This window comes from Natator depressus, chromosome 9, assembly GCF_965152275.1.
Source record: "Natator depressus isolate rNatDep1 chromosome 9, rNatDep2.hap1, whole genome shotgun sequence".
Classification (NCBI taxonomy): Eukaryota; Metazoa; Chordata; order Testudines; family Cheloniidae; genus Natator; species Natator depressus.
Genome location: NC_134242.1, coordinates 43,953,887 through 43,967,663, shown reverse-complemented (window position 1 = coordinate 43,967,663; position 13,777 = coordinate 43,953,887). Strand labels below are relative to the sequence as shown.

General features: G+C 47.6%; 1 protein-coding gene across 1 annotated transcript in view; it reads right to left on the bottom strand.

Moving 5' to 3' along the window:
• The window catches only part of GPC1 (glypican 1), a 329,347-nt gene that overhangs the window by 16,299 nt on the left and 299,271 nt on the right, over nt 1-13,777 (bottom strand). Inside the window, exon 5 of the mRNA XM_074963999.1 lies at nt 4,164-4,294. Coding sequence (XP_074820100.1) covers nt 4,164-4,294 — 131 coding nt within the window. The remainder of the gene's footprint in view (nt 1-4,163; nt 4,295-13,777) is intronic.

Genomic DNA, 13,777 nt, shown 5'->3' with positions numbered 1-13,777 from the left:
AGACCTGATTTTAACAAATTACCTAGACGGCAGAGAGAGTGAGCCCCATTAGCATTCCTGGTAAGCATCCACTCCTGCCCTCAGTCTAGAATCTTTCTTTTCTAGATATATTGTCCTCTTAAACAGGTGCAGGTAGAACACATATATTGAATCATCCATTGTAATGGCAATTCTGTGGCAATCGAAATATTTCATTTGTCTACTTCTTCTGGTGCAAGATCTTTAAAAATTATACATAACATATTTAAAATTTTGTTTTATAGAAATAAAATGAGTCCAATTTCTTTGCTGTAGTTTACCGTTTATAGTCCTATTACTGTGGTTATTATCAAACAATTCTTTCAGGGATATAAAAACACAGAAGAATAATGAAAAACACTTCATGGCATTTATAGATCCATTCATTCCTCCATTCTCTTCCTTATTATAATTGATTACTCTATTTCTGTGCTCTATTAGCATTGTGTTTTGTGCTGCACTGGTATTTCTATCCATCTCTCTGCTTGGTCTGTCATTGACTTATCTATTTGCCAGCCAGCTTCAGATTCATTTTCCATCAGAATCTGTTAGTTACAGCACTTCAGAGTCATGGGAAAGGCAGCTGGGGTTCAGGAAGACAAATTATTCTGCTGTTAACATCAGCCTCAATGGGTTGTTGAGAACAACATTAGAGAAATGATGCCAGAGTGAATTCTCTCTAGCACAAGTTGATACATGCAGCTAATGTGTCAAATTCTGCTCTGAGTTACAGCTGTGCAAACCTTTACAGGCAAAGGGTGAATGGTTGTAACTGGCAAGGAAATTTGGGCCAATTGCTACGATGGGCAGGAGGCTATTTTATGAACATGCTTACTGTAAAGATGAGTCTGGTCTAAAACTTTGACTTGATCACAGACAGACAAAACTGCACTGCTCAGTACCTGAGAAAGGGATCTCCCCTCCCCCGCCAGATAAAATGTCCAATTTCTCTGGAAAAATTACCTGAAAATAGCAGCTTGTGCTAACTTTCCACACACTGAAACTCCATTTCCCCCCCAAAATGACTGAAGCATCTGAGGATGCTGAAAGACAAATAATCTGAAATCATTTTATAAACCTGTCTTTCATACAGTGTTACACCAGGGATGTGAAATCACAGTTCCCACAAGCAGAAAGCAACAGAACTAACCTCCATACCACTACTATCTGGACACCAGCGAGAATGGCAGATCAGATGTGGGCAAGCAAATTGGGTGAACTTTGGTTGAACCCTTCTAGAGCAGGTATAGAATCTCAGACCTCAATGTGCGTTTTTCAGATACTAATTCTACCAGCCTCCTATTATGGTAGTGAAGAACCTAAATATTTGGATGTACCCAGACCTCTGTAATATACACGGAAGTTTAAAAATTAGCCATTTGGGCGGATATGAGATGAAGAAGTAACACTCACTCCTTAAGTCAAAAAGAAATCTCCAGTCTAGTGTATTTCCAATGCTATATGTTACATTGCAGGGTCTATTCTCTTACTGAACCAGAGGATTTACCCAAGTAATTCTCCCAGCATGCTAATTTACACTAACAGATGACTCAACAGACCCCCTTTATGCAAATAGCAATTTGCAGTCTTTTACAGTTTATACTGTCTGAAATCCAGGACTTAGTTGTCAGGAGTGAGGGTACAGATGGGAAACAGTTCAATACCCAGCCAAGAAGTTTCCCTGAAGGGAGAGGGGTAAAAGGAATGGTGCTGGTTATGGTGCTGCTGGGTTTTGTTTCAAAAAATGAGCATTGATAAAAAACAATGACACTGTTTGCCGAACATGACTTAAAAACTGTAGTGAAACAACAAAATGATGAGTCAGATGTTGGTTCTGGGAAATTCTGTAACTATGGCAATATGCACGCTTTCCTGGTTAGGACAGTAATACACAAGTCTCCTGGCCGCACATCAGGCTGGCATTTGGGAGTAGTTGTGCTGTGGGATTTCACTGCTTGCAATGTTGTTTATTTTCTGAGTAGTTTTATTCCTGGCCTGGGTGGATCAGATGACATTAGGGGAGATGTCACCACACCTATCAAAGGACCTTGTTCTGTGGACCAGATATCAAAAGTCTCTTTTCCCACCACCAATGCAAGAGGGATTTACCCCGATAGTAACAGTGGTAGCTAGGTGCATCACCTCCTTCTCAGGTAACCAGCCTTACCGTTTGTGGGTAGCCCTGTGAAAAACTTATTAGCCACACCCCTAACATGACTGTAACCAACTGCTGGCCACCACAATTGCACCATTATGCACAGACCCAGCCTAATGAATGGGGAGCATCAGCCAAGATTACTGTTTGGATACATTCCAAAATTAACTGACCCACTTTACACATGTGAAAGACTTTGAAGTCCCTTCATCCCAATTCCTACTGATCACATTTTCAAGGAGAAGTGCTAAAATACTTACATTAATTTCAAATGGAAGCTGAAAGTCTCTTTTCCATTTCTTGTTCCCCCACATCGTCCAGAACCGTGGTTGCAGGCTTTGCTGGGTCCAAAAACCACCTCTGGCTCTTCCCGTGAGTGAGAGACTTCAGGTTGTGATTTTCAAAAGCACTCAGTGCTGGCTTAACTCTGCTCCCATTTAAGTCAATGGTAAAATTCCCCCTTGACATCTGTGAGAGCAGAATTGGGCCAGTGCTGAGCACACCTTAGTCTTTTAGCTTTGCACTATGTTAACAGCCTTTGTTCGTGTCCAAACCAAAGTTATCTTGGACCAGCTGAGCACTGCAGTGTGCCACTTCTACATATCAGAGAAATACAATGGACCATATATGACTGCATGATGTGTAAATTTCTACCCTTTGCCTGGAAAGACAGATAACCTATGGGCATATCTTCTGTATATTTCCTTTTTTCCCTGGGTAAGAAAATAAATATATCGGCTGTTTACTTTCAAACTTTAAATAAAGCCTTTGATATGGATGATCAACTGCTGATAGTTCAAAGGCATTGTGACTGGCAGTACCTCAAGAGCCTTGGCTGATATGTCACAAGTAACCACTTTAGAGAAATAGCATGTGTAGAAATGAACCAGATGTGATCCAATTTTTTCCAGTGATTTCAAACTGTGCTCACAGACTGAAGTGGAAAGGGAAGCGGTGTGGCTCTTAAACCTCACTTTCCTTGCTCTCTCTATCCTTGATCCTTCCCTATTTGTCACACTCATCATCTCAGCAATTTGTCAGCTCCCAATCTCTGCTACTTGGCTCCACGTGCAAATACAGTCAAGTGCACTTTGTTACAAGATCCAAGTCAGAAAGCTTGTCAAATGCACTTTGCTGCTCTAGTCAAGTATGGATTGGAATAGAGTATCCACCCCCTGTGAACGCTTGCATTTACAACAGGGGGCCCCATCAGTGCTTGTTGCAGTTCAGATGAGGTTCTACTTCCCCATATAATAAACACGCTTTTTAGCCCCGAATAACAATGACAGGTTGGGAGGCTTGGTGGTATGTTTGTGTGAAAAGCAGGAACCCGGGAAGATTGTTCAATTTGCCAAGGCTTCTTACACATGCAGCTGTGGCATGTGCTTGTGATTAGTAGATTAAATGTGCTGAAAGTGGTGATCAATAAAACAGCACTTGGAAATGTAGCTCTTGTGAGATGCTGAGCACCAGCAGAACCTGCTTCACAGGATGATTGCCATGTAACAACCCTACCCCATAAATACAACCAAGTAAGCCAAATGTTTCCATTTCTTAGTGTTCCCTGTGGCTGTCGAGAGCGGTTGTCTCCTGGGTCAAGTGTAAGGCAGGCCACAAACTTGCAGTCCGTAGCTCAGCTCAGTGAGAATACAAAAAACCCCTCGGCTACAGAGGTTGAGGCACCATAATACAATGCCACCACACTTTCCACAGGGATTCAGAATTCAACACCAGGCTGTATTTGGTCCATACATATCAAGTTGGTTGGCTGGAGGTGGAGATGGGGAGGAGTTTGAATCAGAAGCATTTGACAAGCTTTGCCTGTATGGGGTGAATGGTTTCTTTTAATTAAAAGAAGCTGGTATTTAATCTCTCTGCCTACTGTATGTTAAGGCAGTTGAATGGTATTGGAAGAAAATGCACAAGGCTGTAGCCAGAGCATTTTCAACTGATTTAATATCAACTTTAGACACAGATCTCAGCTCCTTACCTTGGCTGTGATGGACTCTCTGTTTTCCTGCATGTTAGAAATGGCTTCAGCAATCCGGGTGTGAATGGTACCAATTACAGTGTCTACATTGGATGGTCCATCAAACCGGTCAGCCACTAGCAGCATAGAATCTAGTAAAATAAGAGAGATGGAGACACCCTTTAAGTACATACTATACAAATCAAATTATAGTGTAACTTAAAATGTACATATATTTGTATTGGGAGGAATCAAACATTTGCCCCTCAGTAGATGAAGGCGTTGAAGAACATCTTCCAGGTACTTGTATTGTGTGTATATTTTCAGTAGTTTCACAATCTGAATTTGGCAGCATTCAAAATGAGGCCCAAATGCATCAGTAAGGGAATCCATAGTTCCAGATGAACACCATAGGGAAGAAACAGCTATTACAGCATCTCTTTGCAGACTACCACTACCTCACAAAATGACCAGAGAGCACTGGGTGTTCTATAGAGAGGAATCTGTGCAGAAATATAAAGCAAGGATCTTGCTCTAACCCTCCCCTATTGGCTTGCGTTCAACTTTCAACCAAGTGCTGCTAGGAATGGAACTCTGGAGATGGTGGTGTTTACACAAAGTGCCCATGGAAGGGTTTTATGAGTAATAGGCACATGTGTGTGGCTCCCATAACGGGGATGGAGAAAAAAAACTTTCTCCCAGTGAATATTTCCCATGCAACATTTTAAATCTGAGTGCTCTGGCAGGATGAAGCATGACCAGTAAGGGAAAATGTCTACCTCACGTGTGGAACAATAGAGCACTACACATGCAACTAAACTGGTAAGAGAGGAGGAGAGGTGGGTGAGGGGTGGGTGAAAGGTGCCCAGTGCTCTAAGCTGCTATTGATTTCAGCACCTCACAAACTCTGGAGCTGAAATGACAATGGATCAGAGCAGCATTCATCCATGTTCTAGAAGTTATTTACTGGATTTATGCCTTGCTGGATTTTACTGGCAACACAAGCTAATGCAGAAGGAAATTTTATATACGTGCATGGTACTGGAGATCAAAAGAACATAGTGTGTATAGAGACTGATACCCTGAATGTCCAGAGACCGGAAACAACCAAGACCTTAGAGGTTAAAGGAATGGATTAAAAATGGGACTGTTTGTACACCGCCATCTGCAGGTTCTTAACTACTGAAAACTGCCATCAAGTTCAGATTCTTCTTTTGAGAATTGCAGTGCAAAGTCTCCTCTTGATGTCTTTGTCTTTACTAAGAGATGCCATTCACCTTCCTAGAAATGCAGCCCCTGCTCTATAAACATTGTATTAGCCTCTACGTTTATTTAATTGTATAGACCTGTGAGTGGAGTATAGCAGCGCAAGAGTGAGTGGACTACCAGCACTGGATGGCTTGACAAAAGCACAGGTTCGCATAGGTTCCCTTATTCCACCACTGTGCATGCTCTGCCAATGCACCTCAGCCCTGTTCTACGATATCCACTGCTTTCCAAAGCAAGCCCCCTGCACCTCCAGTTCTGCCACTGCATTTAAATCTTGAACTGCAATCCTTCCACTCTTTGCTATTTCCTCTATTGAGTGCTCCAAAACAATAAATGGGATGACTCCAAAACTGAGTCACACACTAGAACACTACATATCCACTGCACAGGAAGAGATAGTGGTGTAAGAGAAAAATCCTGAGGTTTCTAATGAATCCTGTGTGGTGAGACCATCATACTATAAACAGACTTAACAATAATGTCAATCAGCACTGCTTTTATTTTTAACCACATAGTTTGACATAAAAATATCTCATAACCACCTATTGGGCATTGGCACCTGTACTGATTTCAATGCACTTTTGTTTAACAAATAAACCAGACCACTGAACTGGATAAAATCACATTGTGGAGGAAAATGGACGATGTTAACAAAATGCTTGGAATCCCTGCTATCTGCCCATACAGAAAAATGATCTGTCTGCTCTAAGCTGTTTTTTCTTCCCAATATATAGAGGGTCAACTCCTGAGGTCCTTAACTCAAGAAAGCTACCATTCACTTCAATGGGATGGAGCAAGGTCTATTCTAGTTCTTCTACTCTACCCATCAGCTGGTACCCAGACTGCTCTCAGGGGATGGTGTGGTGTGGTACAAAGGCTTACTCAGCATGAGTATGTATTGCCGGCATTATTCACTCCACACCTCAATGCATTCTGTACCTGTCACATGTTTCATAGTGATATTGTTTTACAGAACTTACATTTATTTCTATTAGTACTACTTTCTGTGTCTTTAACCTGCAAAGCCAGGCTCCATTATACCAGCACCAAGAGTCCAACTGTACAGGGCTCAAAGAAGGAACAATTAATGCTTTTTATAGAAACCAATCTGGGCCCAATCCAACACTCACAGAAATCAATGGAACAACTCCCATTGACTTCAAAGGGCTTGGGATGAGGCTCTTTCAGACACATAAAACATATGGTGTCCCTACCCTCTCTTTATCAGAAGCTGGAAATGGGAGATAGGGAATGGATCACTTGGCGATTGCCTGTTCTGTTCATTCCCTCTAGGGCACCTGGCATTGGCCACTGTCGGAAGACAGGATACTGGGCTGGATGGACCTTTGGTCTGAGCCAGTGTGGCGGTTCTTATGTTATTTTCTTATGGGGGCAATGTCCATAATAAAGGGCCTGATCTAAAGCTCAATGCAATTCATTTAATAACACACACAACTCAGCTGACAATATTCTCTATATTGTACTATCTAATGGTTATATTGTGGTAGCTCCTAGAGGCCAACCAGGCTGGGGTCCCATTGTGCTAGGCACTGCACAAACATACAGAAAACACAGGCCGTGCCCCAACATGCTTACAGTCTAAAAGACATGACATAACAGGCTGATGAGACAAACAAGCAGGCCAGAGCAGAGGGTAACAAAAACAACAGACTCTGCTCAAATCTTACCCAATGACTCAGGAACAAAGATCACAAATTGCTACTTGCCCATGTCTACAGTCTGGGATATGGCAGCTGCAAAGCCAGGGAGGGTTAGCTTGGCAGCATTTCTTGTTTATCATCAAACTAAAAGAACTGTTTTAGCTATTTTTTAAATTTAATCAAGAACTGAAAAAAATTACCATAGTTTCTCCATTACAATTTTTTTTTACAGTAAAAGCCAACAGCTGCTTTGATATAGAAAATCAAACATGCCACATAATGGTGTAATGGCTTTTTGGTATTTTCTGCCCCTGCTGCAGTACCAAGGATCTGAAGTTTAACTCCTGCTCCTGTTTAGGAGTAGTAACAGATTTTTCAAGAAAACTTTTCTGAACAATTTTAGCTTGTGGATGCATTAATTCTGGGGACACATATTGATATATGAAAGGAAATCCCCAAAATTATTGATAAAATTCAATCTATCGCTCACTGTAAAACATCTCCTTTAACTTGACCTGCCCTGCTCTGACCATATAATACAGTAGCTACATGTTTCTCATTACAATTTCACGTTCAACTACAAACAATGGGGTAAGAGCGAAGGATGCAGAGTGGCAGTGAATTTCCACTGTAGTGAGGCGGTGTGGTTCCCTGCTGCCCCGGAGAGAGACGAGCCCCTTCAGACACCAGAGTGGGTGGAACCAGGGAGCTCTGAGCCTGCCCCCCAGAGGGTCAGGCGCTGCCCCGGAAGTATAAAGGCCTGACCTCAGGGCTCACTGGGGAGGTAGCCGACGGGGAGGCCAGACGCCTCCGACCTAGCTCGCGAGTGGGAAAGCCCAGCAGCCTGCAGAAGACCTAAGGACTGGCCCGGCCTGCCCCAAGCCAGCTACCCGGAGGAGTTGCCAAGCCTGCCCCTGGCCAGCTACCCCGAGGAACCCATGGTGCTGGATCCCCCTGAGGACACCACCCTGACCTCAAGACGGGGAGTCGAAGTAGCCTGGGGGCAGCCGATCCTAGTCTGGCTGCAGCCCTTCGAGAACCCATGTCAGTGTGTTGCGGCCAGGATCCCCACTGACACAGCAGCGGGTCTTCTGCTGCTGCTAGGGCCCCGGGCTGGGAGGCAGTGGAGTGGGAGGGTCTGAGCCCCCCCCCGCCACCCAACTCACGGGTGGCAGTTTCCCCCTCTCCCGGGCCCTTTGGAACGTAGGGCCTGGGCCTACTGTTACTCTATACTGTTACTGCTCAGCCCCTGCCTGAGGGCCTGAGCGCCTGACTCACCAATGCCCTGCCCTGACGTAGGGCTTGGGCTTACCATTAGATACTGTTACTGCTCAGCCCTGCTGAGGGCCTGAGCACCTGACTCACCAATGCCCCGCCCTAGGGTCACTGTGCTTATTTTGTACCTTCACTAAGGCCATAGAAGACGACTCCCATGGCCGGACTAATTCCCTGCAAGAGCTATTCCCCAAGGTAGCGAGGCGGTTCGGTCCCCTGCCGCCCCGGAGAGAGACAAGCCCCGGCTAGCCTCTCTACACGTGGTGGAGAATGTGGGCACGATCCCTCGACACCTGTGAGAAGGGGTCTGGGGGGGAACATGCCCCAGAATGAGCCATGATATGGACAAACTTACCAAGCTCCTGACCGAGAGCCAGGAGCGGCAGCAGGCGGCCCAGCTCCAGCAGCAGCTGATTCGGGATCTGGGGGTTCAGAACCAGGAACAACAGCGGCAATGCCAGCAGCAGCTGGCAACGGCACTGCCGTGCCCCGCAGAGCCCCAGCCGGGAGACGCGGCCGGGTCACCCCGCACCACTGCGCCAGTGCGGCTGACCAAGGTGGGACCCAGTGACGACCCTGAAGCTTTTTTGGTAACTTTTGAAAGAATAGCACTGGTTGCAGGGTGGGTCCCTGACCAATGGGCCACTCTCTTGGCCCCGTACTTAACCAGGACAGCCCAAACAGCGTACAGAGGGCTGTCTATGGAGGATGCACAGGACTACAACCAGGTAAAGGCAGCGATTCTGGACGCCTTAAATGTCAGCCCAGAAACCTTTCGGCATCGGTTCTGGAGCTACCCCACCGGCACCAGACCCCGGTTGGTGGCCCAAGAGCTGAAGGAAGCATGCAAGCGGTGGCTACAGCCAGAGAGGAGGACTGCGGACGAGGTCCCGGAACAAATTATTTTAGAACAATTCATACACATCCTCCTGGCGCGAGGAAGGGCCTGGGTGCTTCGCCATTGGCCAGCAACACTTGCCGCCGCCGTCGCTTTGATGGAAGACTTCCTTGCGGCTGAAGCACCGGTGTGCCCAGCTACCAGAGCCCACCCCCCCAGGACCAGAGTGCCCGAACTCTGAAAAGAAAGGGGGCGCTCAGACCGAAGTGTGGAGTCTTCCCCGTGGGCAAGAGGCTTGCTCAGGGCTTTAGGCTAGATGCCCTGAACTCCCACCTCGACAAGGATCTGCGCCCCTGTGCCGAGTGTCCCGTTGGAGTCCCCCCAGGGGCCCAACGGGAACCCTCCCCCCCCCAGGGTGGTCACCCAGAACTCGGGCCCTGTTTTGTATGCGGGAAGTATGGACACTTACAGCGTGACTGCACTGAGATGGACTGCAGCTTCGGCCACATCTGTGCAGGAGAGACCGGGGCCCGGCTACCACAGGTCCCCAAGATCACGGTACTGGTAATTGTCGGGGACCACCCAGCCCTGGCCCTGATCAATTCGGGCTGTGGCCAGACGCTAATCCGTCAGACCTTGGGGCCCCGGGCCAACCCCCACCTGTGAACGATCCGGCTGCAATGTATCCACGGTGACGTGCGGCCATATCCCAGTGCCTGGTCCCACTAATGGTGGCCAGGATCACACGATGGATGGTCGTTGGCCTGGCTCCTCAACTAGCATACCCAGTGATTCTGGGGCGAGACTTGCCGGTGTTCGAGGAGATCCTCCGCTTGACCTCTGTGCTGGAAGGAGATTGCCCCGAGGCCCAACCGGAGGAGGAGATCCCAGACCCCAAGGGAGGGACCGAGGAACCCCCGTCGGGGCCAGCTATCAAACCCCGACTTAACACAGGCTTTTCCTGCAATCAAAGAGCAGACCCCACCTTTAATTGGGCCTATGGACAACTAGCCGCTGTCAATGGGGCTGTGATCGACCCGCATCGTGCAAATCAGTGGCCCCGGTTTGAGCTACGCCATGACCGTCTTTACCGGGTGGAACAGGATCCCTGCATGGGAGAACCACGGTCCCCGCTGCTGGTGCTTCAGTGCCACTGATGAGCGGTAATGAAGCTCGCACATGATATCCCTGCCGCAGGGCACTTGGGCCATGAAAAGACCCTTGCCCGGATTTTGACGTGGTTCTTTTGGCCCGGTGTGCACCAGGAGGTGAGGAACTATTGTAGCTCCTGCCTGGAGTGCCAATTAGCAGCTCCCCCACAAGTACCCAAGGCCCCTTTGGTTCCCATGCCCATAGTGGAGATGCCTTTTGAGCGGGTGGCCATGGACTCGGTGGGCCTGCTCCCAAGAAGTGCTGCGGGATTCCAGTATGTGCTGGTCATCGTGGATTATACCATGCATTTTCCCGAGGCTGTGCCATTGTGGAACACCACTGCCCGGACCATCGCCGGCGAACTAGTGAAGGTCTTCGCTCAAGTGGGCCTGCCCCGGGAAATCCTAACGGACCAGGGCACCAACTTCACCTCCTGGCTGTTGCAGCAGGTATGCGAGCTCCTGGGAGTTAAACAGTTACGCACCTCCATCTACCACCCACAGACTGACGGACTGGTGGAACAATTTAATCGGACCCTGAAGGAGATGCTGCGCAAGTTCCCCGCAGAGGAGCTACGCCAGTGGGACAAGCTACTCCTGCCCTTACTGCTGGCAATCCGTGAGGTACCCCAGTCATCAACAAAATTTTCCCCGTTCGACCTACTATATGGCCGCCACCCGCGGGGCCTATTAGACTTAATGCGGGAGACATGGGAGCAGTCTCTGTCTCCAACCCAGGGCCTCCTGAAGTATGTTCTCCAGCTCCAGAAGCACCTCGCTCAGGCCGGAGCCCTAGCATGAGAAAACTTAAAAGCCGCACAAGCCCAGGCACAAACCTATAACCAAGAAGCGCGGGTCCGTGCCTTTGAGCCAGGTGATCGGGTCCTGCTCCTCCTACCATTGAGTGAACCGAAGCTGCTGGCCCGTTGGCAGGGACCCTATGAGGTGGCCCGGAAGGTCGGGCCCGTCACCTATGAGGTCCACCAGCCCGACCGGCACAAGAAAACCCAGCGATATCATGTGAATCTATTGAAACCATGGCAGGAGCGGGAGGGCCTAAGTAATTAACCCTTACCCACCGGAACCAGAGGTGGGTCCCCGCGCGCCCCTGACAGGATACTGGAGGCCCCCAGCTCGGCGACACACTCACAGAGGAGCAGCGAAAGCAGGCCCAGTGTTTCCTACAGGCTTTCAGGAGAACCTTTGCCCCACCCTGACCTAGGGCCTGGGCCTGTTATTATATACTGTTGTTGCTCAGCCCCTGCCTGAGGGCCTGAGCGCTTGACTCACCAATGCCCCACCCTGATCTAGGGCCTGGGCTTACCATTAGACACTGTTACTGCTCAGCCCTGCCTGAGGGCCTGAACACCTGACTCACCAGTGCCCTGCCCTGACCCAGGGCCTGGGGTCACTGTGCTTATTTTGTACTTTCACTAAGGCTGTAGAGGAAGACTCCCGCAGCCGGACTAATTCCCCGCAAGAGCTATTCCCCAAGGTAGCGAGGCGGTGCGGTCCCCTGCTGCCCCAGAGAGAGACAAGCCCCGGCTAGCCTCTCTACACCACCCTTTGTTAAACATCCTGCCTATGTGACTTGCTTGAATTCTGACCTTTAACATTACAGTGTGCAAGTATAATTTAAATACTGATCTGCTTTACTCCTAATGGTCAGCTACTGTCAAAAACAGTGTCTCTTGGGCAAGAAGAACCTGGAACAAGTGCAAAAAGCATACAGAAATACCACCTAATCAATGAATTAGACTTGCAGATTGACCTTTCAGGAATGGCGGCCAGTCATTCTGCTGGGGCGAGATGGAGTGCAATGACAGGTAACAATTGGCTTGTCCTTGTCAGAAAGGCCAATGCACAAACTCCAGGTTTAAACCCATGGAGCAGATGCTATCTCCTCTCCCCCACTTCTTTTAACCAGACTCACTAACCACTCTATGGGATTCACTTCCAATTAGTTGTGGTAACCTGCCATCTGGGTCATTAGAAATTAAAGCTAATTAGCATAAACTAATATGGATAAAAGCTGGCTGATGATCATATGTAACAGAAGCCTAGGTTCAGCTGAGCAGTGATTCAACTTTTACTTTGCAACATTCCACTGAAACAAGGAGACATGGCATGCATGTGTGTTTTAACAATAAAAGGCAGTAATACTGAGTAGAAAGACAGCTGAATTGTAAGAACAAGACAGCCGCTGAAGAGTCTGACAAGAAAATACAGTTCTGTGAGTGCATATAAGGAAGGAAGAAGAGTGAAAAATCTAGTTAAATGGACTGTGTTGAAATGCATATGAAAGATCTTCCTTACTCATGTGCTATAACGATGGGCTACCACGATACTTTTCCTCTTCGAACTTACTTTATTTTGCTCTAAATCTGCTAGCTCAGTCAGGTCCCAATCCAGCAATGAGCTGTGTGTGGATGGTTCCCTCCAGCCGCCAGGGGGACAATGAAACTCTGCAGAGAAGTCTGACCTAGTCGAGTTCATTGCAGTATCAGGGCCATAGAATCTAGTAGGCTCCTCATATGTTCAGAGAGACCCAGAGAGAGGGCGGTAAACACAAGAAGAGCTGCAGTGCCTGAGCATGGCAGGTTGAAATAAGCACAGAATCTGACCATCAATTGCCAGTCTCCTGTGGATTTTGGCAAGACTCATCATGCTATTTTAAACACATTTATTTTTGTGTCATTATACTCCCAGGAGGAGAGAGAAACCTTGACAAAGGAAAAAGGGTTAAAGTCATATGGTAGAGGGCTATTAAATAAGGCTCTTACAGCTTTTGAAAGTCTCCTGGATGTCCTCCAGGGTTTCCATGCTGACCTTGGAGCGCCAAAACCGAAGCTAGTAGCTGCGATTGTAATTTGTTTGTATAAGCATTAAACTGCTAAGAGCCCTTGACAAGCTGACACAGAGACATTAGTCTATAGTTACTAGTACCAGAAATTAAGGAATACTCACATGGCATGGCTGATCTACGTGGAAGCACCACAAGTATTTTAGCTCTGTCCTCACCAAAAAGGAAACCTGAAAATGATTTTGGCCTGTGCACCGTATCTGGAAGGTAACTGTCACAACGGATGGCGTTGAGCAGTAGTATTACTGTGGAATTAGAGGAAGGAGAGAAGACGTACGGAACGACTGAGCTCAAGTGACCCAGCTGTCCTGCCGGTGCTGCAAAAAGTAGCTTAGTCAGAACCACACAAGGGAGGCAGTGATGTCGAGTGGCAAGACTACACGATTGGGGAAAGGAGGGCTGTAAACCTTACCTGAACCGTTGGCTCATGTGTTTGAGCTCAGACAAGTCACAAGACATCCTTAGCCTCAAACTGTCACAGGGCGCAGTCTGTGAAGATTTATTAATAGGAAATGGAGTCACTGAACCATACTTGGAAAGGCGCTGCTTTGTTCTGACCAAGGGAACCAAGTTCTCCC